Source organism: Euphorbia lathyris, chromosome 6, assembly GCF_963576675.1.
Source record: "Euphorbia lathyris chromosome 6, ddEupLath1.1, whole genome shotgun sequence".
Classification (NCBI taxonomy): Eukaryota; Viridiplantae; Streptophyta; class Magnoliopsida; order Malpighiales; family Euphorbiaceae; genus Euphorbia; species Euphorbia lathyris.
Window position 1 is genome coordinate 67,886,115 of NC_088915.1, and position 27,631 is coordinate 67,913,745.

General features: G+C 33.3%; 1 protein-coding gene across 1 annotated transcript; it reads right to left on the reverse strand.

The window, feature by feature from the left end:
- Nucleotides 1-14,602: 14,602 nt before the first annotated feature.
- On the reverse strand, nt 14,603-16,404 carry LOC136232917 (uncharacterized). The gene is made up of 2 exons (XM_066022397.1): nt 16,243-16,404; nt 14,603-16,092 (listed from the first exon to the last, which is right to left on the reverse strand). Exon 2 carries the CDS (start codon nt 15,548-15,550, stop codon nt 14,951-14,953), a length of 600 nt encoding a protein of 199 aa, XP_065878469.1. The 5' UTR covers nt 15,551-16,092; nt 16,243-16,404; the 3' UTR covers nt 14,603-14,950.
- Nucleotides 16,405-27,631: the final 11,227 nt, after the last annotated feature.

A 27,631-nucleotide genomic window follows, 5' to 3' on the forward strand; every position in this document is an offset into this window, starting at 1 on the left:
GTGTATTTGGCCCCTGACCTATTATTTGGTCATATTTGACCTCTGACCTATCAAATTAGATAAAATTCAACCCATATTGAATGAAAAATTAACAACAGTCACCAATACAAAAACGACACATGACATATAAATAAAATTAATTTTCTACAATTTTTCTTAATTTTCCTCCATTGTTGTCGCATTTGTGACGAAATTTGTCGCATTTCGTCACAAATACGACAAGAGTCGTCGCAAATGCGACAACTTTTGTCGCATTTGTGACGAAATGCGACAACACTTTTCGCATTTATCGCATTTTGTCACAAATGCTACAAGAGTTGTCGCATTTGCGACGAAATGCGGTAACGGTTGTCGCATTTGTGACAAAATGCGATAAATTTCATTACAAATGCGACAGCAATGGAGGAAAATTGTGAAAAATTGTGAAAAATAGAGGAAATTGAAACGATACCATTACAGATGAAGAAAGAGGCAAGACCAATGAGAAAAGCAAGCGTATAAGATAAAAACATACCATTTCTACGGGAAATTGAACATAATACGTCAGTAATCTTAAAAATCGCTAATGATTGGTATCAGAAATTGAAGAAGATGAACCGAAGAAGAAGTTGAAATGAAGAAGAAGAAGAAGAAGAAGAAGAAGAAGAAGAAGAAGCGGAAGAAGTAGATCGATGATTGATTGAATAGAACTAAGAGTAATTTTGTCCAAAATGGTTGAAAGTGTCTAATTTGGTAAGATGGAAATAAAGTGGGTTAGATATGTAAAAGGCCCCTCTTAATTGGGTTAGATTTGTAATTAGCCCAAGGAAAAAAATATTGCTTTTATATCAATGAGAAATTATGGCTTTCTAAAATTCATTAACAAATCATGATTTGATTTTGTTCAATACATGGTATTTGAACAAACATATGTATGTCACAAAATTGCATAAAAATAAGCATAGCACTTTAACAAACTAATTTTAAATGTTTCCATATAATTATATTGTTTATAAATAACAGTTTATGTTTTTATTTTTATGCAACATAAACAGAACATACGCATCATCGTTTGTTTTATTGTTTCAATACTACTGCATCAAGTACCACTTTTTTTAATTTTACTTCTCAATTCTCAATTTTCTATTCCATTTAGTTTGAAGCAACTTTTAAATTATGTGTTTATTTTTACATCATGAATAATTACCAATATAATAATTGAATACAAACATTAAGTCAAATAAAAAACTAAAATGATTCTAATAAAATAAATAGATGAAGCGGATGATAAAGCCAAATAAAATAAACAAACCCTTAATGATATTTTCCTCGGGGAGCAAAAATAAAAGGTTCAATAAGATTTATTAAGGAACATATAATATTTAGTCAATTAATTGTTATACATGAAACTTGAGTCATCAAATGTGAAATAAAATTTGCTAGTTGGAGGTTCCTCCCAAAGTAATTTTTTTTTTTTTTGCAGTTGATAATATCAGCTACCTAAAATTGAAGCAATGAGAATTTAGAAATTGTAGCAATGGTGTGTTGGAGCCTATGGAACAACTGCAATTATCAGGTCTGGCGTAATTCTTGATCTCCAATTCCGGGTTTCGTCAATAGCATTGTTGCATTTATGTCAAACTGGAAACATGCCGAGCTTGTTCGGGGGCAGTGTAGCTGCAGTTCGTGACGTATTGCTATCGTCTGGTCTACTCTCTCGATTGGAAGATGAAAAGTCCATAGTTGAGTTAAAATTATCACTAGAAGAAAAATGAGTATTAATATGTAAAAACTTTAATAAGGATATAAAATACACTTATTAAAAGTATATTGCTCATACATATAATAAGGCTAAATATCCTCACTATATTATTAATAAGCAAACTTTTTTTTTATTAAATTTGACTAAAATTTCCCTTTATTAGTTCACTCTAAATTAAAATATTTTTATTTTTATTTCCTTAATAATTATATTAGTAATAAAAAAACTCCTTGTTAAAACATTTTGGTTTTACCGCCCATCTACTTATTAGGTTTCCCCCTCAAAATTTCGTTTCCCTCGTTTTTCTTCCAAATTCCAGATCAAAACTCCAATAGAAAGCGTTTCCCTTTTCAAATTTGGTTTCCCCCAAATTCTCCCAAATTTCAAACCAAAATTAAAATTGTTTCCTCTCAGAATTTCTCGACCCATTTGCTCAATTTATTCACCTGCGCGAGCTACTTTCTATCACTGATTCACCACTGCGAGCTCGTCTGAACACTGACTACTGCTCAACCCAGACCACGATATCAGCTCTGATGGCCATCCTTTGAAGCATGTACTTCTTGAACACTTTCACCTGCTTGAGTGCGTTTGAACATCCAAATTTGTTGTTTATCTTAGAAATTAAAAAGATTATCTCCTTTACTTCCTCACAATGATTCCTCTAGGGTTTCCCTTGCTCTTGGTTTGCTTGATGAATTTAGGGTTTTCAGTTATCCTCAAATTAATTTTGGACATTTTTTCCCTTACTAAAAGCCTTTTTTTTTTGTAGTGTATGCATTGAACATAAATTATAATCAAAAATTGCGACATATATTCTAATTTTTGAATTTAGGAACAGAAATACTCAATGATAAAGTACAAAATTAGAAATACTCAATGATAAAGTACAAAATTAAATGCTTTTTTTAGGTTAAAATATATTCTAATTTTTCAATTTAGGGACAGAAATACTCAATATAGCTAAAAAAAAAAACTGAAATATCTTTATGCTCTCTTGGTGTCCTAAATATTTTAACCTTACAAAGTAAGAATATAGTAAAATTGTAAAGTAAAATGGCATTTTAAATTCAATACTTTAAAAGCATACTTTTGTGGTCTCTTAATTACTTGAGCAAATTTTGTAACATAGAAGTCACGGGAGCTTTCAAAGGAATAATGCTATTCAACCATATTTTGTGTTGTCTAAAAATTCGAACCAAGTGCTATCCTCTTAGATTAGTGCATTCCATTATTGAACCTTCTATATGTTTAGATATCACAGAAAATCACATTTCTTTGCTTTAAAATTTCAAATAAAAAATTACTGAAAAGCAAATCCTCTAATCCTATATTTGTTTTTTCTATTATATATAGAATCTGAAGTGTACTTTAAAAAATATATATTTATAGTTGTATGGAAGCAATATAAATATTTAACAATTTATCATTTCAAGTGTGAGGCTTGATTAGAGCAGATAATATAAATATAAATATTTTTCCAGCATAGAAGCCTTCTATGACAATGTCTATAAGGTTGATCAATACGTGTAAAAACTGTAATAGGATTGTAGAAGAATTTAAGAAACTCAGAACACGACATCTCAGCAAATATATTTTAAACCTGCCACGTGTAATATTTTTCTACAAATTTACTATAGTTATAGAAGATTAGAAAGATATGATATATCCTGACATGATTTCATAGCAAATATCTGGTTTTGCAACATTTCATATTGGGTTTGGATCATGTGGCGCTATATGGTATTTTGTGCCACATGGCACAATGCCAATAGGGTGTTTGCAACACCTAGTGCTTGCAATAAGGTCTCGTATCCGGCAAATTATTAGAAACATCCGATTTTACATGTCAAAATGGAGGACCTCTAATACATATTTTGACACGTGTAATATGGACCCACTATTTTAATTATTATGTGAGATCACTATACACGTGTCCAAATGTGAATTGGAGCCTCCAAGTGACATGGAAAACAAGAGTATTAAAAAAACAAGAATACATTGAAACAAATTCTATTGAAAAACAAGAATATATTAAATCCAATCCAACAAGAACAACTGAGTTCACGAGTTCAATTGAAACTTTAAGTTGAGTAATCAATTTAAGTTTCAGAACAAGTAAGAGGAAACCGACATAAGCTGCAAAGACAAACATCCGATGGAAATGGATTGAATACTTCGTTCACACCTGCAAAGCAAAAAATGTAGTTGTAATAGCTTGTATCTTTCTAAGAACTTCAGATTTTACAGAGGAAGATTGCAAACAAGTACTAGGATCTGGAAATACCTCCTTGGCCTCCTGATGCTGAAACTGATCATGAAATAGTGTCCACCATTCATGAAGAAACCCGTCGTATGTATTAAGAGCTGGAAATAAAGGAACACATATATTAGGCACAAAACCCCAATTGCATTAAATAACTCTATTTATTTCGATCTATTTGCATTCAAGAATCTCAGAATTTTAAAAAAGTTTCTAATAATTTATCTATTTAGCTACCAACAAGAGTTGTAGAAACACCGGCTTATTTCCTAAAAGCAGCAGCTTTGAGATGCAACTTTTTTTCACGAAATAATCGTGCAGATAAATATCAAACCTGCAATTCCATATTCAGAAAAAAGAAATTAAAAAAAAATTTCCATAAGCAAAAAAGAAAGGAAATCGAAATAAAAACGCTGTTAAACAAATCAAATAAACTAACATTTTCTGAGCATCCCATTGATCATCATGTTGGGAAATCCGGGGAACCTTTTTACGATTAGGGAGAAACTTTGAGCCTTGTGAATGGACATAGTAATGGGCTTGACACCACACTTAACCCAAAACCCTAAGGTAGTGGGTTAATGGATCCTTCCCAATTATATACCATTCACCAATCTCACAATCTTCCAATGTGGGACTTTTAACACCAACTAACTCACACTTGCATCTCAACATTCTCCCCCTCAAGTGTGAGTTTCTTCCACATTGGGCCTGAGTCTTGCTCCCCCTGAGTGGAAATATTGCAGCAACACCAAGAGTCCTCATATGACTCTTCTTTCCATATGGGGAGGCCAACCATGGGAGCATCACATGCTGCATCATCCCAAGCCGAACCATTAGCTCTGATACCACTTGTTGGGGAATCCGGGGAGCTTTTTTACGATTAGGGAGAAACTTTGAGCCTTGTGAATGGACATAGTAATGAGCTTGACACCACACTTAACCCAAAACCCTAAGGTAGTGGGTTAATGGATCCTTTCCAATTATATACCATTCACCAATCTCACAATATTCCAATGTGGGACTTTTAACACCAACTAACTCACACTTGCATCTCAACACATCAGCTCCTCCTCCATCCATGGCTGGCTTCCTTAAGAAGAAGAAGAGATTAGGAAAAGGAAATCGAAATTAAAAAATAACTTTCTCTGGTTAAACAGATAGACGACTAACATCTTCTGAGCAGCTCCTCCTCCATCCATGGCTGCTGGCTTCTACAAAAGGGATTTGGCTTCCTTAAGAGAAGAAGAAGGAAAAGGGAGTAAAGACAAAGAGTCCATATGTGAATATTAATAATAGACAGAGAAAGAGAAGAGAGTATGTATGCCCTCATTAACTTTGCAGATTTCCTAGTGGGCCACCACCGCCATCTTTCTTTCTTTTTCTTGCAGATTTTAAAATCTGCGCGCTTTCTCTCTCTCCGTCCGTGCGCTCGTTCCGTACAGACCATTAAAAACGGAAAAAACAGTTTGGTTTAATATTTATTTACACCCTTAAATTTGTCACATTTTATTTATTAGTATCCGAAATTTTTAAAATAATCTATTATAAAGGTTAGCTTTAAAAATCTATCACATATATATAATTTACCTTATTTGGACCCCTACACATAATTTATTGGTCCAACTTTTGGCATTCCTCTCGACTTCTCATGTACATTTTCTTCATTTGTTGGCAGGCATGGACAATCAATTCGGGAAGCAAGCCTCGGCCTTATGGAATATGGAAGTAATCAAATGTGTTTGGCTCATATGGTATTCGCGAAATCTGGAAATTTTTGAAGCAAGGTTGCCTTCGATCCAAAGATCCATTATCAAGCTTCGTTCTCTCCTTCGGGAGTCGAACAATTTTCGACAAGTTTGCAGCAGTAGTAACTCAGATTTGCTGATTTTAAGGAAGTTATTCCTTACCCCTCGGCCATCGCCTGCCCCTAATATTGTTCGGGTTCGTTGGATCCCACCTCCCCTCGGTTGGCTAAAAGTAAACACGAATGGCTCAACACTTGGGGCGCCGGGTGCAGCGGGTGCATGAGGTATTTTTAGAATGTCCAGGGTTTTTCTTGTGGCTAATTTTCTATTTCTATTTCTCCTACATTCGCGTACATTGCTAAATTGAAATCGATTATTTTTGTGGTGGGCGTGGCCTGGGAGAATGGATGGACTAAATTATGGATAAAGACAGATTCAACGTATGTAATTCATTTGCTTAAGCATTGATTTGTGGATGTCCATTGGTTGCTACGTAAGGCTTGACTAAGGTGTTTAGCTCAGTGCTCGGTTAAGGAGATAGTGGTTTCTCATATTTACAAAGAAGGGAATCAGGCTGCTGACACTCTAGCTCGTTTCGGTATTACCTCTACTAAGATTAAGGGTGGCAACGAGATTATCCGAGAACCGCGGGTGTTCAAATCGATGGGGACAAGGAATAACCATAAAAAGTGGGGATGAGAATGGGGACGTGGACGGGGAAAATGTTTCCCCGAAATGTAAATGAGGATGGAGATGAGGATTGATATCCCCTATCGTATAAATCCCGTGGAAATCCCCGAATAAACTTATTAATTTTTAAATATCACTCAAATACCATTTATTATTTACAAACCTATTAGGCTATCTTAACATTAATTAATTAGACAGTAAATAATCTAAATTAGAACATCGACTATTTTAAAACCATTGAATCAATTAACCTAAATTAATTAAATACAAACCTATCAAATACAAACCTATCAGACAAGCTATCCTAACCCTTAGTACCATTTCCTTCTCTTTTTTTCTGATTCGCTTCACATCTTTACTCTCTTCTTCCTTTCGCTTCCGCACGCCGCCACTCTTTTCTCATCCCGCCCGATTCACTCTAGTTATAAAACAGTAACTAGTTAAAACTAGTGTTGTGGTTTCGATATATATAAACTTAATGTATTTTTAAATTAATGTTACTAGGCATGAAGCTTCGCTGTTACTCATGGGGATCCGCATGGGGAGGGGATAAGGATGAAAAAAAATCTCTAAATCATTTAATGGGAATTCTCCGAAATCGTCCCCATAAATATTGAGACGGAGTGGAAAATACATTTTCTCTCCGCCTCATACCGTTACCACCCCTAACTGAGATCATGTGGTGGAGCTCCTCAATTTTGTTGTTCTTTTATTATTTTTTTTATGATCTTTGTAATTTAGAAAATTTACGCGTTTCCTAACTTTCTCTCTTTGTTTAGTTTTTTTTCTCCTGGTTGACATTTCTCCCTCTAGGCATTTGCTTCATTCCTGCTCTTATTAAAAAATAAATAAATATTAGTGGATGCAAAATATTTTTAAAAAAATAAATAAATTTTACCATGTGTCATGTCTAGTTGGCAATAAAGAGCTATGTACACTTAACATCGCAGTTAATTCTCCATGCAATTTAGGTGAAAAATCATCGATTGGGACAAGTTAAGGATTAAATATGACCAAATAATATATCAAAGGCTAAATGTACATATTTATGATTTCAAGGGCCAGATAGTGCCTTTCGCCAATAAATTATTGACCTAAAAAGTTTGATTGGCCAATTAAACTTTCAAAATGTCTCAATAACCTCATCACTTACTTAAAGTATCTGATAGCCTCCAAACTTGCTTAAAAATTAGGGATACAAATGGGAGGGGATTCCCTGTCCCCATCGGTGACCCGTCCTGAAGGGAACGGGAAATCACCGATAAGGATCCTTATGGGACGGGGATGAGGATAATTTTGTCCTACGTGACGGGGATGGAGAAATGTATCCCCACCCCGTTAATCCCCAATGAGGATCCCCGATTATTCTCTGTGATAATTGATTTTTTTGGATGATTTAAGTAAATTTTAATTAGGTGATTGATTGTTTTCAATTTTTATTTTTTAATTTGAAAATTTTGAAAATGGTTGTTAATACTTAGTAATATTAGCCACTGTTTCTTAACTGTTTTTGCCTTTACTAGTTTTTTAAACATAAACAATGATTTCCAGTGGTCAATGCGGAATGGGGAATGTGAATATTGTTTTTGGAACATTTGTAAACGGGGAATGAGGATCTTCGTGGGGACGGGGATTCCCCACGGAACGGGGATGGGCAGGGCCGTCTTAAATATTTTTGGGGCCCTGTGTGCTAAATGAAAAAATATTGGGTCATATTCATTAAAAAAAATTAATACTTTCATATAATAGTAATGTTTCTACAAAATAAAACACCAAAATACTTTTAACTTGATTTTTAACATAATAAATATAATAAAAATAATTAAATTAGATATTGTATAATAATAATGTTTCTACAAAATAAAACACCAAAATACTTTTAACTTGATTTTTAACATAATAAATATAATAAAAATAATTAAATTAGATATTGTATAATAATAATAATAAAAATTGGACCCCTTAAGACTCTTAGAGCGTTAATTTTCTGGATAAGTTAACATTCACTTAATTTTTCACATAATAATTAATAACTAATAAAAAAAATCGGGCCCTCTAAAATTTGGGGCCATGTGCGGGAGAACTCCTTATACACCCTTCTTCTACTCCCTTGGGGATGGGGATCAATTTGCCCTCGTTTAGCTCGTGGGGATGGGGATGGTGAATCCCCGATTAGTGCAACACACATTCTGTATGCAGCTTACTTCTTTACAATCGAGTGATGAATTAACTACATTTTAAGTAAGTTTAGAAGGCTATCAGGATATTTTAAGCAAATTAAAAGGGTCATGAGAACACTTTGAAAAATCAAAGAGGCACTCAAGCTTTTTAGACAAATTCAAATGTGAAATGATGTATTAAGTTTTTTTTAATGGTACTGTGGGCAAAAAGAGCGTATGAAGCCCAGCCCATTAATTTTCTACACAAAAATAGACCTGTCCACGGGCCCGGGTACCCGCCCAGACCTGTGTCCCTTGGACCGGGCTTGGACAATGAAATTTACTCTTACGTCCAGCCCGGCCCAGGCCCGCTAAAGCCCGCCTATTTTTTGGGCGGGCTTGGGACATATGAAAATATTACGGGCCGGCCCGGCCCGGCCCGCCTTATTATATTAATTAAAAAATTTACATACTTATAATTAAATATTTATTTTAAGTATAAATTTGATTTTTTATAATTAAAAATTATGTATATTTTTTTTTTTAGGCTTATATGGGTTGGGCTGGGGATTTGATTTTTAAGCCCGAGCCCGCCTAAATTAATACTGGGTTGGGTTAGGCTTGGGATGAGCACTTTTACACAAAAACCCGTCAGGCCAGGCCCGGTCCGAACCCGGTCCAGCCCGGCCCATGGACAGGTGTACACAAAAATGGCTGGAAATAAGCCTGTATGGCGCAAATTACACTAATGGGGTTGTGGGCAAAAAGAGCGTATGGAGCCCAGACCATTAAATTTCTACACAAAGATGGCTGGAAATAAGCCTATATGGCGCAAATTACACTAATTATCACTGAAATTTGAAATGTCTTTTACATATGACTAGGGATGGTAATGAGTACGCTATGCGATCCTAATAGAATTACTCATACCCTATATAAAAGGGTATGGGTTCAAAAAAATTACCTGTGACGGGTATAGAAATACCCTTAGGGTACCCGGTATCCGCTATATATTTGATTTTCATCAATTGATTTTTACCACTAAGCCAATTTATTTTTATTGATTAAAGTGGATTTAGAATTTTTTATTTGAAATATTTATTAAATTTGTAGATGAATTATTTATGGGTAAATTTATCTTTTGTTAAATTTGTAATATTTTTGTTTTATGTATTAATCCTTAACGGGTATGGGTATCTATGGGTTAAATGAGATTGGGATGGAATTCATGAAGTATACACGTTAGGATAATGAGACAGGACTGATAATGAAAAAATAAACAGGTAAGAGTTTGGGATTGGTTTGGCCCTACCCGCAGGTATCCTACATGTTGCCTTCCCTACATATGACACGACAAAAAAAAAAATTATTTACTTAACTTAAAACTATGCAACATGGAAATAATAAAAAAAAAAAGTAATTTTTATTTTTTATTGCTATCATGTTGGCGCACAGGTAGTTACTATAACTATCATGTTATACGTAAATATTATTTCCAATGTAATTTAGTCGGAATAACTTTATTGAAATAAACGTTGTATGGAACCATAAAATAAACACTCAGATATTTGGAATTGGGGGCAACATTTCAAAGAATAAAAAGAATTTGTAATATATAATCTTTCGTGCTTGTTAAATGTGAATCAATTGTTTATAGAATACAAAAAACAAAAAGAAATGCATATACAAAATAGATCGGGCAAAAGCAACCGCTTAACCAGTGTTTCTTTGATTTCTGTGGCAATGGGATATCTGAAAAGAATTTAAACATCAGAGTATTAGTTACATATATTAAAAAGGTAAAATAATTTACTAGTCTCTCCTCTTTACTTAATACATTGTTAATCTTTTGATCCTTCTGTCTACGTTTTTTTTTTTTTTTTTGTAGATTTTTAGCCGTTATATTCGGGATAAATAGACAGATAGAAAATAACAGAGTAACGGGACCATTTTGTATCGCACTATGGCGGTCCTGAAAGCTAAGATATGTTTGGTTTAAAATCCAAAAGGACCAAAAAGTTAACTGTTATAAAAGATACAGACATTATCATATATTTATACTCAAATCAAAAACCAAATTTCACTTCATAAGAAACAAACAAAATATTCACACAAAAAAACCTCTGAACAAGCCGTTGGTGATCCATACTGTCTTTGTTGAGGTTGGTAACAGGCTGAATTTTCAAAAAAAAAAAAGAACACAAGATAAAAAAATGTCAAATGTAGAATGAGAAATTGCTATAGTTGAGCCAAAATTTACTATTTCAGATGTCAAATCGAGATTCGACTCGTGAATCGAAATCCTATTTTGTGAATAGTGACTCATGAATCGAACCGAATCGTAAGATTCAGTTCAAATTCATAATATTATTAAAAAATAGAATATTTACCATGTTGAAGTCAAAATATTATCAAATATTAGTCTAGAAATACAATTTACCCTGTTGCCAACTTGATAACGAATAACTTAATAAATAACAATCGAACTAGAGAAGTGTGAGTTTAGTAGTTAGTGTTGTTTTAGTTTTTGATGAATGGAGATGAAGACTGAATCGAGGGAATCGTTATAATTTAGATTCGCCTATAGCAATAGGAGCCATCTTATAGCAGAGACTAATTATTTAGAACATTAATTAGCTGAGGGATGTGTTCTTGAATCGAAACACATGAAGGCTACTGATAAGGGGCAGATTAGTTGCATAATAATTTCAAATTGCAGCAGATGTTGCATTAAGAATGGGGAAAGTAAAGAATTGCATATTTCCTATATGAAGCTAATTCACTCTGATGAAAATTTCAGAGCAGATGGAGTTAATTAGGATTGTCTAGGATAATCAATGAACTGGAGCAGCAACCAGTGCAATAAATCAAGATCACCCGTAAATATTTTGCACCAGAATACCATGAATTTAACTCAATGATATCATAATACATTGAGGTAAATATTGAGGTATAACTATGTTAACATCCCCCAAGTCAACGGCCCGTTTTGAAGCCTCTCACCAAGACTTGCAAAACGTTGATAATTTTACCCCTAATGTTGATAATTTTGGTTAACTGGAGAAATTATTCATCAAATCGTCTTCTCTGTCATAATTTATTACTAATTAATAACAGATCACAATAAAAAATATATATTTAAAAAGAAAAATTAAAATACATACTGTATTTTGTACGAGTTAGAAAATAAATTAAAATATTTCGCCGAATTTAAAAATATTAATTCCAATTTTATTATTAAATCACAAAAATATATGGAATCTTTTTTTTAGAATCAACTTACGTGCAATTGGTGTATAATAAGGAATAAAATATCCGTTTTTTTTATAATACTGTCTGAAATTGAAATAACTTATCACGCTAGGAGGTAAAATAGCTCTTGACTGCCACCTTTATGGGTAAAAAATTCAACCATTTTAAACATTAATGGTAAAATTGTTTTTATCCGTAAACCTTTGAGGTATTTTTGCCACTTATCCATAGTTTTTTATTAGTATTTTTAAAAATTAAATACACATTTTTAGTGCCAAAAGCTAAACAAAATTAAATATGTGTATTCATATTAGAGATAAATAAACCTTGATTCAAAAAAAATAATAAAAAAGATAAATAAACCTGACCCTTTATATATATCTTTATTGTAAGGCATAGCCTCCTTTCTTTCTTCTATGAAAGTCTTTCCGGCAAATGGGATAAATTGGAGCCTGCCGTGCCGTTAGCTCTTTTGTTTACATTAGAAGTACATAGTATTGATTTGGGAGGGACTAAACCCTAATTTGGGCTTCTTTGAAAAATTAATTATTTAAGTGGTATCAGTTATAAAATTTAACAGATTTTTTTATAACATTCAAACCAGTTTTTTTTTTTTCAAATTCCACTAACGCAATGTTAAAATTGATCTTGCTTGTAAATGTTATGTTAAATTTAGACTATTTTATACGTTAAACAAAATCTATAATTCACTGAAAATATCAGGATCAAACAGTAGTGAATACATGATTGTTCTGTTGGGGGGACAATTTTACACGTGATGTGTAAAACAAATTTTTTTAGGCAGTTTCAAAAAATGAAACCTATTACATATAAATTATTCACAATATTTTTCTGAAATTCTCTAAAATATTTTATTATGTTATTAATGCACTAAACATTTAACCTTAACATTTCAAGCGAAGTGCGGATTTAACCCTAATGTATGAAACTGTGTAAATTTAACCCTAACATTTTCAAACAAGATCAAATTTAACCATACGCTACTGAAAATTTGAAAAGATTTGTTTGACTGTTATTTAGCCACATTGAACCTTCTAAATCAGTTTGTCGATAAATTAAAGCAGTTTCTTAAATTTTTTATGTAACTATATTAATAATACAGTAAAATATTTTAGACAGTTTAAAAAAACTAAACTGATAAATTAATCATAATTTTTTTGAAACTGTCTAAATATTTTACTGTGTTATTAATGTACTAAATATTTTTTTTGGTTAATAATGTACTAAATATTTAACCTTAACGTTTTAAGCGAAGTGCAAATTTAACCTCACGTATGAAATTGTGCAAATTTAAACTTAACGTTCCAAGCAAAATCAAATTTAAATTTTACTCAAAATTCTATAAGACAAAAATTTATCAACATAAGTCTAATATATAATTTTATTTTTATAAAATAATAAATTAATTTCTTTTTATATTTATTTTATAATTTTTATTTTTAAAAAATAATAAATGAAAAAAAATTATAATTGTTTGGGGGCAGTGGCTTCACACCACTGCCCACTAACTCTAAAATATATTTAAAAAAAAAATAAAATAAAATAAAAACAGCCCTTTTAGAAAAATATTTTATAACCAGATCCAATAAGGTAGTTTTTTAAAAAAATTACTCTAAATAAGGGTTTAATCCGGCTGGGAGAGGGGTTTTGTCCCTCGCCAGTATCATAAACAGGATTTTAATTCCCATCAAAATTCTCGGTTGGCTCACGATTTTGATTCCCATCAGCCAGTGACCCTATTTAAATTTTGTACTGTAATTTTATCCTGCATCTGTCCATACAAAAAAAATCATATATTGCAATACTTCAAATTCTACTTTGGTCAACTTTGCATTTTGATTCAGGTAACCCATGTTTTGTAATGGCTTTAATTATGCTTTGATTTGCTCGTTAATGCGATTCATAATGCTACATATAACTAATATTTAGATATCAAAGGACGGAAAGATAACATTTAGGTATCAAGAGGACTTGAATACAATATTATTTAGGGTAGAATAAATAAGATACTTTGTACTTTCACTTTTTATCAAACTGAATTTATTTAAACGATTATTGAGGTTTTCGTTTTTTAATTTTTAATTTTTGAAAAATCAATGCTTTGAAATCCTTGTTTTTAATAAAACAAAAAACCTCAGTCATCTTTTCGTCTGGAATCAATAAATCAATAAAATAAAATCACATGAGTTTTTTGTTTAGACTTTACGCTTGATTCAATTGAACCAAAGAATATGTATATGCTGATCTTAAGATTAAAATAAAATATTGTATTTACAGCGTGGATGGTCACTGGCTAAAATTAATTTTGTACTGATAAAATCACTCAACTTTTAATCTAGAATCAATAAAATCGCTATATCCGTTTTCGAAGAATCAACTAACGGGAAAATTCACGTAGTAAATATATCACTTAAAAGTGTAAAGCAAGTTCAAAACTTATTATGCTTTGAACCTCCCTCTAAAATTTTAATAAGCATAGTATTTGACATGAATACTTAAATGATACCTAAAAGTTAGATGTAATTAAATCTTTTCGATTTCCTGTGTTCTTATTGATTGAGTTGAACCAAACAAGTAATATCAACAAGATTGGGTATATGCTGTTCTTAGAACTAAAATAAAATATTGTACTTATATAGAATATTTAGCGGATGGTCACTAATTAAAATTAGTTTTGTATTAGTAAAATTACCCAAGTTTTAATCTAGAGTCAATATCCGTCTTCGAAGAAAAAACTAACCCGGAAAGATCGCGTAGTAATTACACCACTTCAAAGTATAAAGCAAGTTCAAAACTTATGGGATATTTTGAAACAATGCATTCCAAACAGCCTGAAAAGAAGTATACACAACCAAGGCAGGTAAATACACCTTCATTGCAGCTCAATTCTGCCTGCATTGTCGAGGATTGCCCGGTAAGACGAGAAATCCTATTGTACAACGTTTTTCCTTTGCAACAATCCATTCCCAATGAAGTGATATTCATCTCCTTTTTCATTGGTCGGATTCATTACACCCGATCTATTGTAAAAATTCTATGGTAACACAGAAATTTATAGCAAGTACAATCATTTCTATCAGCCTTCTTCATTATAATCAGGCTCTACTGACAATTCAAACTCTGCATCCATAACTACACCATCCATAATATGCACAACAGTCTCCTTTCTCTTAACATCTACTCTTTGAGAACGAATTCGATTTACTACAAGCATTCCGTCTACATCCTTCGATATGTATAATACAAACCCGGATAAGGAATCATAAGAAACCCCCTTGTTTGAGGATATCATGGCTGAAACAAGACTTCGAGGGATCGCAGAGAAACCCAGTATTCGAGATAAGACTGCATATGTGTTATCATTTATCTTCTCTGCTGCCATACTCTGGTTGATCCGTAGTTTCAAATCACGCGCAAAAGCTTCCTCGGAAGGCATAAAGACCGTGAAAGCAAGATCATCCGGCAACATTTCAAGCATCATTTCGCCAAATGTACCTAATACCTCATCCTTGGAGACTTTACTGCCTTTTCCAATGATATAAGGTTCTGTTACTTTGTTATCTACTGATACAACTGGAAGTCTAAAAACTGAAATCATTATAACCATAAGGCAAGAAACACAAACTACTACGCCCACAAAAACTATGGGATTCTTCAGACAGTAGGGTCTCTTCATTTTAACGATCCGATTTATGACAACGAAGAGCCTGTGTTGTTGTTTTTAGCTGTATATTTGCGGTTGTGGTAGAAATTAGCTGATTTTCCTTCCGAAATAGCTCCCTCAATTAGGCTCCAACGCAGCTGTTAGAACGAGCTAAAGCTAGCTATTTCTCCTTCAATTACGCTCGCAACTCTTTCTCAATTCTAACTAAACACTTCTATCCTACTTTTTTGAGTGAAAAAACCGGAGCTACAAAAAGGAGAACCGAACAAACTCTAAATTCTTAATCCGAAAGCTTCAGGCCTACCAATTTCCTACCAGTTGATTAACCATTGCAAAACCCCCCAAATTGGGTTTTATGCATGATTAGCTCTTCAATTGAACATTGGATGAACACAAAATTTAAGCCTCCAAGTCATAATTCAAAGAAGCAAACGAACTTCATTCATTAATTACTCATTTTAGCACCTCCATTATCTCTTAATTGTACTTAACTCAAAAGACAAATCGAAGTTCAATCAGAACTATTTCCTTCCAACTTCACCATTTTCAAAAGCCTGAACAATAACAATAATAGCATCAAAACATAAGTTCGGAAACCCAGCTAAATTATAAACAACAATCATCTGATCTGAACTAGCAAGAATAGCAGCTATGTTTCAGATTTGTTGAACAAAAAGTACCAGTTGGAGTTGAGAAATCCTTACCCGGAAAGTGGAGGCTAAGAAAGGAAGAGCTGTAGAACGACATCTCCCAGCTAAACCTGTAGAAAAGAAGATTATGCTTCCAGATTTCATAACTTTCAAACTTTTCTTCTTTTGAATCATAAGAATTTCAAAGATTCTAAAATTGGGGTTTTGATTAAAATAATTAGGGTTAGGATCTCAATGTAGCAGATCTAAAAGTATTCACATGGGATTACAGAATTAAGTTACTTAATGGGCCTAGGCCCATGAACCACTTCTATGAGAATGGCTTATGGAGAATATATGTTTTTCAAGGCCCCATTTGTTGTATGCTGAATGTACTATGGGTCCAATTAGCAAGGCCCAAACAAATTGATTGCCACAGAATTTTAAGGAGATATAGACAAGTTTAAATTTATGAACCCAATAAATCACTTTAAAATTTAAATTTACGAGATCAATCGACCACTTTAAATAAATTTAGAGGATCAATAAGTCATTTAAAATAATTTCAAGTACAACAATTAGTTATTTTTAAGTTGAGGATCCTAATATATTTAGCTTTTGTTTCATATAATTAATTTACAAACATTTCTTAACAGAGATATTTTTGGAAGGGACACACTGTTTTATAATAATGATGTGATTTTTCAACCTCTAAGTTAAGAAAATATTGAGCCTTGAATTATTTTTGAACTCTTAATTTAAAACAAAACTCATTTATTATGTTACAGACAAATAATAGAATTTTTTTTATATATGACGAGACATTTAGTCCAGTTGCGAAGATCACCACAGTACGTGTTCTACTAGCACTTGCAGCTAGTAAAGATTGGAAGCTGTGGCAGATGGATGTGAAGAATACTTTCTTACATGGCAAATTGGATCGAGAGATATACATGGACCAGCCTCAAGGGTTCGAGACCAAGGCTCAACCAAACTATGTATGCAAGCTGAAGAAAGCGTTGTATGGATTAAAGCAAGCACCAAGAGCATGGTATAGGAAAATAACGGAGTTCCTAATTCAAAGTGGCTACATAATGGCACCAGCCAATTCGAGTTTGTTCATGAAAGTCCAAGGCGAGAAGTTGGCTATAGTATTAGTTAATGTAGATGATCTTATCATCACAGGTGATGATGTTGCTGAGATCCATCAAGTTAGAGCCAACTTATCAGTATGTTTCCAAATGAAATCTTTGGGAGAGTTAAATCATTTCCTTGTTCTTGAAGTTGAACGCATGAAAGAAGGACTTTTCTTGTGTCAGCATAAGTATGCTAAAGATCTTTTGGAGAAGTTTGGGATGCTCGAATGCAAGCCTATTACAACTCTAGTAGAAGTTCACGTAAAGTTATGTTCCGCTGAAGGAAAAGACTTGGAAGATGCTACAATGTACAGACAACTAGTTGGAAGCCTGATCTATCTCACTCTGACGAGGCCAGACATATCATATGCAGTAAGTATGGTAAGTCGATTTATGCAAAATCCGAAGAAGCCTCATTTCGAAGCTATCCGGAAAATTCTTCGATATGTTCGAGGTACTATGGACTATGGTATCCTATACAAGAAAGGAGGAAAGAGTGAGGTACGTGGATATTTCGATGCTGATTATGCTGGAGATCATGACACAAGACGTTCAACTACAAGTTATGTGTTTAGTCTCGGATCAGGACATATATCATGGTGTAGCAAGAGACAAACTACGGTTTCATTGTCAATTACCTACTTTGTTAGAAGCTTTATTTATGGCTTAAAACCTGAGATACGATGTGCAGTAAGGTCTAATTGTCCTTCTGAAATCTATACTGCCATTAAGATAGCAAAACTACATGAAACTAATGTTAAAGAGTTGATTGAAGTAGTTACACCCAAAAACAAGACATTGTACAATCCCAAACCTTGGAATCGTACCCCAATGACTACTATTATACCTCAAACCATTCCCAGTACCTCAACTGCCCTAATTCCAAAACCACCAGACCCTAAACCAAACACAAACCCCACCAATTTTAAAATAATCCCTGGAGTCTGTTGGAAGTGTGGAGATAGATTCTACCCAGTCCATCAATTCACAACCAAGAATTTAAATGCTATAAACTTATAAGGAGAGATAAAAAAAAAAAGAGGTTCTTATGGAAGAAATTGGGAATGAACCATGGACTGAAGTAGCACAGGAGTTTCAGGAGCCAATAATCTCTCTATTAATGCCTTTGGTGGAGGAATGGCTTTTGGAACCTTCAAATTAAGAGGCACCCTATAGAAGAATGGCATTACTATCTCGATTGATAGTGGAAGTACCCATAGCTTTGTTAAACACAAGCTAGCTCTAGAGGTTAAGTTACCCTTATCAGGGTCAAACCAGCTGCTGCATCAGTTGCTGATGGTAGACAACTCCTAGTCAAGTACAAGTGTGAGGAATTAACCTGGTCCATGCACAATACTAGGTTTACATTTGTAGTAAGGACTCTGGATTTGGGAGAATTTGATCTTATTTTAGGCACTGATTGGATGAGGTACCATACCCCAGTCACCTTTGACTTCGAAGGTAACAAGGTACTAATTCACAAGAATCAACATTACGTGGAGCTTAAAGGCATCCAAGACACTCATGGACCTAAACTCATGTCTCTTAAATCCTTAAATCAATTAATTTCAAAAGGATGAAATGGGGTCACCTCTAGGTTATTCCTACTGTCCTTATCTGAAGTGTCACAGCCAACTAAAAGTTTCTTCCATTCTTGGGGACAAGAATGCATGCAAGAGGGGGGTATTGTCACGTACTAGAAGGGTTCAGGAACTAAATAAGTAATTAGCCTTATTAGTTAAGTTAGTTACACATTTTTATGTGTTTTTGTTATTTCTGCATTGTTGGCACTGTGTGACCATTTTAATTCCCTAAAGCCTATCTTAGAGAATAGATTCTCTAGGTTGTTAGCTATTTTGTTTGGTAGTGAGTTTGTTAGTACAGTTGTACATGCTGCTAATAGATATTTGTTTTTACTCACCTATTTAGAGGCTGAGTATGGTACTGTTTCAGCATCAAGAATTTTAATGAAATATATTCCTTTCTTTCTCTATTTTCTCTCTACTTCCTCCTAAATCACTCTTCTGTCTCCCTAATTTTCTTACTTAGAACCCTAGTTCTGACATGCTTTTTGGTCCTTCGATTGGGAGGACCTTCAAGGATTTGCCTCTAGATAATATTCGGATGTTATTAGTAATCAATTAATCACTTGATTACAAAAAAAAGTAAGTTAAACGCAGAAAATATATTGCACGTGTCTTAAAAAAAGTAAAACGACCAAGATCGGGATATGCGGTTCTAAATATTAGAGAAGACAAATTCTATAGTTGAGCAAGTAATAACTTCCTTTTTAATCTATTTTTTAATTATGTAATAACATTCTAAGATGCGTGAAATACATATTCCGTATTTAATTTACTTTTTTGCAACCGAGTGATCAATTGATTACAGTTTATGCAAGTTGAGGGGGCTATTGGGACACTTTGAAAGTTCAAGGGCCAATCAAGTTTTTTGGATAAGTTCAAGGGTAAAAAATAATGTATTAAGCCTCTAAAGTAAAATGGATAGAAAATTATTTAACATGATAATTTATATGTGAAAGATGATTTTTTTGTTTCATGTGTAATTTTATGTTTTGACTATCCTGCAACCTCTAGCATTCTGACCATCCAATAAAGCTTTTCTGTTATCGAAAAAACTCATCATCTACATTGAAATTGTATTGTCTGGTTAATCTTGGCTCTAAAATTATACTATTTTGTAAGCAGATACTAAATTTGTAATGCATCCCTATTAATTAATGTTAAGAGAAAAATTGTAAAATAAATTTTAGAGACTCTTATTATACCTATTGTTGTTAGGAGACGATAACTAACAAAAAAAGAGATAATTTGTATTGTATTATAAAAAAAAAAGGGCGGCCCGGTCGCATTACGCGTCCCTGCTGAGCGAGGGTCCGGGGAGGGGTCCCACCACAAGGGTGTATTGGGGGCAAGCCTTCCCTTGCCAATTTAATTGGCAAGAGGCCGCTCCTAAGACTCGAACCCGTGACCTCTGGTCACACGGCAACAACGTTTTACCGTTGCGCCAAGGCTCGCCCTCTTATTATTGTATTATAATTGAAATTAATTTTGAATTTTATAAAAAAAAATTAATTTTTTTTATCAGAGGCCCTTCTAACCGGGAGGCCCTATGCGGCCTCTCCCTGAAACCTCCCCTGGATATCCGATCAGATTTTTAAAATATTATTCACTTGTTGATTTCTTTCCCAATGGAATGGGCAGATACATCTATTTTTCCAACAGTGAGAAAAGAAGTAAAAACTATGAGCAATTTCTCCATACTTAGTCTAATAACTAGACTAAATACCCGTATAATGTACGGGCCTGGATCAAGATGCATTTTGCTAATTATAAACTTTTAGATTTACGGATTTATCAATTTATAATTTAAAATAAATCATAGAATAATATATTATAAATTCCATTTAATGTAGGTATGGTTTTTTTATTCTCTTTGCAGTAAAAAAAACATCTTCAAAAGTAGAATACTAACAGAAAAAATTATTAAGAGATGAAATATCTAATATGAACTACTTCCGCATAACAAAGAAATTACTCCATCTGTTTCATATTAGATGTATTTTTAGAGAGTTGTATAAAAAATAAGGATATTAAAAAAAGACATTGTTGCCCTTTATTTATTGATTCCAATATTTATTTATTCTATAATAAGTCCATTATTCTAATTAATTTCTGTAAACCCACGTTTTATAACAGAAAAAAAGATGACTTAACGTGTACTGATCATATAAAATGACATGTAATATGAAACAAAAAAGAATCTCTAGAAAGACATGAAATATGAAACGAAGGTAGTATATTATTGCTGCAAATTTTGGCAAACCTAAGGAAAAAAATATTGCTTTTATATCAATGAGAAATTATGGCTTTCTAAAATTCATTAACAAATCATGATTTGATTTTGTTCAATACATGGTATTTGAACAAACATATGTATGTCACAAAATTGCATAAAAATAAGCATAGCACTTTAACAAACTAATTTTAAATGTTTCCATATAATTATATTGTTTATAAATAACAGTTTATGTTTTTATTTTTATGCAACATAAACAGAACATACGCATCATCGTTTGTTTTATTGTTTCAATACTACTGCATCAAGTACCACTTTTTTTAATTTTACTTCTCAATTCTCAATTTTCTATTCCATTTAGTTTGAAGCAACTTTTAAATTATGTGTTTATTTTTACATCATGAATAATTACCAATATAATAATTGAATACAAACATTAAGTCAAATAAAAAACTAAAATGATTCTAATAAAATAAATAGATGAAGCGGATGATAAAGCCAAATAAAATAAACAAACCCTTAATGATATTTTCCTCGGGGAGCAAAAATAAAAGGTTCAATAAGATTTATTAAGGAACATATAATATTTAGTCAATTAATTGTTATACATGAAACTTGAGTCATCAAATGTGAAATAAAATTTGCTAGTTGGAGGTTCCTCCCAAAGTAATTTTTTTTTTTTTTGCAGTTGATAATATCAGCTACCTAAAATTGAAGCAATGAGAATTTAGAAATTGTAGCAATGGTGTGTTGGAGCCTATGGAACAACTGCAATTATCAGGTCTGGCGTAATTCTTGATCTCCAATTCCGGGTTCCGTCAACAGCACTGCTGCATTTATGTCAAACTGGAAACATGCCGAGCTTGTTCGGGGGCAGTGTAGCTGCAGTTCGTGACGCTACTGCTATCGTCTGGTCTACTCTCTCGATTGGAAGATGAAAAGTCCATAGTTGAGTTAAAATTACCACTAGAAGAAAAATGAGTATTAATATGTAAAAACTTTAATAAGGGTATAAAATACACTTATTAAAAGTATATTGCTCATACATATAATAAGGCTAAATATCCTCACTATATTATTAATAAGCAAACTTTTTTTTTTATTAAATTTGACTAAAATTTCCCCTTATTAATTCACTCTAAATTAAAATATTTTATTTTTATTCCTTAATAATTATATTAGTAATAAAAAAAACTCCTTGTTAAAACATTTTGGTTTTACCGCCCATCCACTTGTTAGGTTTCCCCCTCGAAATTTCGTTTCCCTCGTTTTTCTTCCAAAATTCCAGATCAAAACTCCAATAGAAAGCGTTTCCCTCTTCAAATTTGGTTTCCCCCAAATTCTCCCAAATTTCAAACCAAAATTAAAATTGTTTCCTCTCAGAATTTCTCGACCTATTTGCTCAATTTATTCACCTGCGCGAGCTACTTTCTATCACTGATTCACCACTACGAGCTCGTCTAAACACCGACTACTGCTCAACCCAGACCACGATATCAGCTCCGATGGCCATCCTTTGAAGTAGGTACTTCTTGAACACTTTCACCTGCTTGAGTGTGTTTGAACATCCAAATTTGTTGTTTATCTTAGAAATTAGAAAGAGTATCTCCTTTACTTCCTCACATTGATTCCTCTAGGGTTTCCCTTGCTCTTGGTTTGCTTGATGAATTTAGGATTTTCAGTTATCCTCAAATTAATTTTGGTCATGAAGTTGTTTAATTTTGGACATTTTCCCCTTACAAAAATCCATTTTTTTGTAGTGTATGCATTGAACATAAATTATAACCAAAAATTGCAATATATATTCTAATTTTTGAATTTAGGAACAGAAATACTCAATGATAAAGTACAAAATTAGAAATACTCAATGATAAAGTACAAAATTAAATACTTTTTTTAGGTTAAAATATATTCTAATTTTTGAATTTAGGGATAGAAATACTCAATATAGCTAAGAAAAAACTGAAATGCATTTATGCTCTTTTGGTGTCCTAAATATTTTAACTAAGAATATAGTAAAATTGTAAAGTAAAATGACATTTTAAATTCAATGCTTTAAAAGCATACTTTTGTGATCTCTTAATTACTTGAGCAAATTTTGTAACATAGAAGTCATGAGAGCTTTCAAAGGAATAATGCATTTCAACCATATTTTATGTTGTCTAAAAATTGGAACCAAGTGCTATCCTCTTAGATTAGTGCATTCCATTATTGAACCTTCTATATGTTATCACATTTCTTTGCTTTAAAATTTCAAATAAAAAATTACTGAAAAGCAAATCCCCTAATCCTATGTTTGTTTTTTCTATTATATATAGAATCTGAAGTGTACTTTAAAAAATATATATTTATAGTTGTATGGAAGCAATATAAATATTTAACAATTTATCATTTCAAGTGTGAGGCTTGATTAGAGCAGATAATATAAATATAAATATTTTTCCAGCATAGAAGCCTTCTATGACAATGTCTATAAGGTTGATCAATAAGTGTAAAAACTGTAATAGGATTGTAGAAGAATTTAAGAAACTCAGAACACGACATCTCAGCAAATATATTTTAAACCTGCCACGTGTAATATTTTCCTACAAATTTACTATAGTTATAGAAGATTAGAAAGATATGATATATCCTGACATGATTTCATAGCAAATATCTGGTTTTGCAACATTTCATATTGGGTTTGGATCATGTGGCGCTATATGGTATTTTGTGCCACATGGCACAATGCCAATAGGGTGTTTGCAACACCTAGTGCTTGCAATAAGGTCTCGTATCCGGCAAATTATTAGAAACATCTGATTTTACATGTCAAAACGGAGGACCTCTAATACATATTTTGACACGTGTAATATGGACCCACTATTTTAATTATTATGTGAGATCACTATACACGTGTCCAAATGTGAATTGGGGCCTCCAAGTGACATGGAAGACAAGAGTATTAAAAAAACAAGAATACATTGAAACAAATTCTATTGAAAAACAAGAATATATTAAATGCAATCCAACAAGAACAACTGAGTTCATGAGTTCAATTGAAACTTTAAGTTGAGTAATCAATTTAAGTTTCAGAACAAGTAAGAGGAAACCGACATAAGCTGCAAAGACAAACATCCGATGGAAATGGATTGAATACTTCGTTCACACCTGCAAAGCAAAAAATGTAGTTGTAATAGCTTGTATCTTTCTAAGAACTTCAGATTTTACAGAGGAAGATTGCAAACAAGTACTAGGATCTGGAAATACCTCCTTGGCCTCCTGATGCTGAAACTGATCATGAAATAGTGTCCACCATTCATGAAGAAACCCGTCGTATGTATTAAGAGCTGGAAATAAAGGAACACGTATATTAGGCACAAAACCCCAATTGCATTAAATAACTCTATTTATTTCGATCTATTTGCATTCAAGAATCTCAGAATTTTAAAAAAGTTTCTAATAATTTATCTATTTAGCTACCAACAAGAGTTGTAGAAACACCGGCTTCTTTCCTAAAAGCAGCAGCAGTGAGATGCAACTTTTTTTTCACGAAATAATCATGCAGATAAATATCAAACCTGCAATTCCAGATTCAGAAAAAAAAATTTTAAAAAAATATTCCATAAGCAAAAAAGAAAGGAAATCGAAATAAAAACGCTGTTAAACAAATCAAATAAACTAACATTTTCTGAGCATCCCATTGATCATCATGTTGGGGAATCCGGGAAACCTTTTTACGATTAGGGAGAAACTTTGAGCCTTGTGAATGGACATAGTAATGGGCTTGACACCACATTTAACCCAAAACCCTAAGGTAGTGGGTTAATGGATCCTTCCCAATTATATACCATTCACCAATCTCACAATCTTCCAATGTGGGACTTTTAACACCAACTAACTCACACTTGCATCTCAACATTCTCCCCCTCAAGTGTGAGTTTCTTCCACATTGGGCCTGTGCCTTGCTCCCCTTGAGTGGAAATATTGCAGCAACACCAAGAGTCCTCATATGACTCTTCTTTCCATATGGGGAGGCCAACCATGGGAGCATCACATGCTGCATCATCCCAAGCCGAACCATTAGCTCTGATACCACTTGTTGGGGAATCCGGGGAGCTTTTTTACGATTAGGGAGAAACTTTGAGCCTTGTGAATGGACATAGTAATGAGCTTGACACCACACTTAACCCAAAACCCTAAGGTAGTGGGTTAGTGGATCCTTCCCAATTATATACCATTCACCAATCTCACAATATTCCAATGTGGGACTTTTAACACCAACTAACTCACACTTGCATCTCAACACATCAGCTCCTCCTCCATCCATGGTTGGCTTCCTTAAGAAGAAGAAGAGATTAGGAAAAGGAAATCGAAATTAAAAAATAACTTTCTCTGGTTAAACAGATAGACGACTAACATCTTCTGAGCAGCTCCTCCTCCATCCATGGCTGTTGGCTTCTACAAAAGGGATTTGGCTTCCTTAAGAGAAGAAGAAGGAAAGGGGAGTAAAGACAAAGAGTCCAGATGTGAATATTAATAATAGACAGAGAAAGAGAAGAGAGTATGTATGCCCTCATTAACTTTGCAGATTTCCTAGTGGGCCACCGCCGCCTTCTTTCTTTCTTTTTCTTGCAGATTTTAAAATCTGCGCGCTTTCTCTCTCTCCGTCCATGCGCTCGTTCCATACGAACCATTAAAAACGGAAAAAACAGTTTGGTTTAATATTTATTTACACCCTTAAATTTGTCACATTTTATTTATTAGTATCCGGAAATTTTTAAAATAATCTATTATAAATGTTAGCTTTAAAAATCTATCACATACATATAATTTACCTTATTTGGACCCCTACACATAATTTATTGGTCCAACTTTTGGCATTCCTCTCGACTTCTCATGTACATTTTCTTCATTTGTTGGCAGGCATGGACAATCAATTCGGGAAGCAAGCCCCGGCCTTATGGAATATGGAAGTAATCAAATGTGTTTGGCTCATATGGTATTTGCGAAATCTGGAAACTTTTGAAGCAAGGCTGCCTTCGATCCAAAGATCCATCATCAAGCTTCGTTCTCTCCTTCGGGAGTCGAACAATTTTCGACAAGTTTGCAGCAGTAGTAACTCAGATTTGATGATTTTAAGGAAGTTATTCCTTACCCCTCGGCCATCGCCTGCCCCTAATATTGTTCGGGTTCGTTGGATCCCACCTCCCCTCGGTTGGCTAAAAGTAAACACGAATGGCTCAACACTTGGGGCGCCGGGTGCAGCGGGTGCATGAGGTATTTTTAGAATGTCTCAGGGTTTTGCTTGTGGCTAATTCGCGTACATTGCTAAGTTGAAATCGATTATTTTTGTGGTGGGCGTGGCCTGGGAGAATGGATGGACTAAATTATGGATAAAGACAGATTCAACGTATGTAATTCATTTGCTTAAGCATTGATTTGTGGATGTCCATTGGTTGCTACGTAAGGCTTGACTAAGGTGTTTAGCTCAGTGCTCGGTTAAGGAGATAGTGGTTTCTCATATTTACAAAGAAGGGAATCAGGCTGCTGACACTCTAGCTCGTTTTGGTATTACCTCTACTAAGATTAAGGGTGGCAACGAGATTATCCGATGAGGATAAGGAATAACCATAAAAAGTGGGGATGAGAATGGGGATAAGGAATAACCATAAAAAGTGGGGATGAGAATGGGGACGTGGACGGGGGAAAATGTTTCCCCGAAATGTAAATGAGGATGGAGATGAGGATTGATATCCCCCTATCGTATAAATCCCGTGGAAATCCCCAAATAAACTTATTAATTTTAAATATCACTCAAATACCATTTATTATTTACAAACCTATTAGGCTATCTTAACATTAATTAATTAGACAGTAAATAATCTAAATTAGAACATCAGTTATTTTAAAACCATTGAATCAATTAACCTAAATTAATTAACATCGCAGTTGGCAATAAAGAGCTACGTGTTATACACTTAACATCGCAGTTAATTCTCCATGCAATTTAGGTGAAAAATCATCGATTGGGACAAGTCAATGATTAAATATGACCAAATAATATATCAGACGCTAAATGTACATATTTATGATTTCAAAGGCCAGATAGTGTCTTTTGCCAATAAATTATTGACCTAACTTGAACTTGTCTATAAAGTTTGATTGGTCAATTAAACTTTCAAAACGCATCGATAACCTCATCACTTACTTATAATATCTAATAGCCTTCAAACTTGCTTAAAAATTAGGGATGCAAACGGGCGGGGATTCCCTGTCCCCATCGGTGACCCGTCCTGAAGGGAACGGGAAATCACCGATAAGGATCCTCATGGGACGGGGATGAGGATAATTTTATCCTCCGTGACGGGGATGGGGAAATGTATCCCCACCCCGTTAATCCCCAATGAGGATCCCTGATTATTCTCTGTGATAATTGATTTTTTGGTTGATTTAAGTAAATTTTAATTAGGTGATTGATTGTTTTCAATTTTTATTTTTTTATTTAAAAATTTTGAAAATGGTTGTTA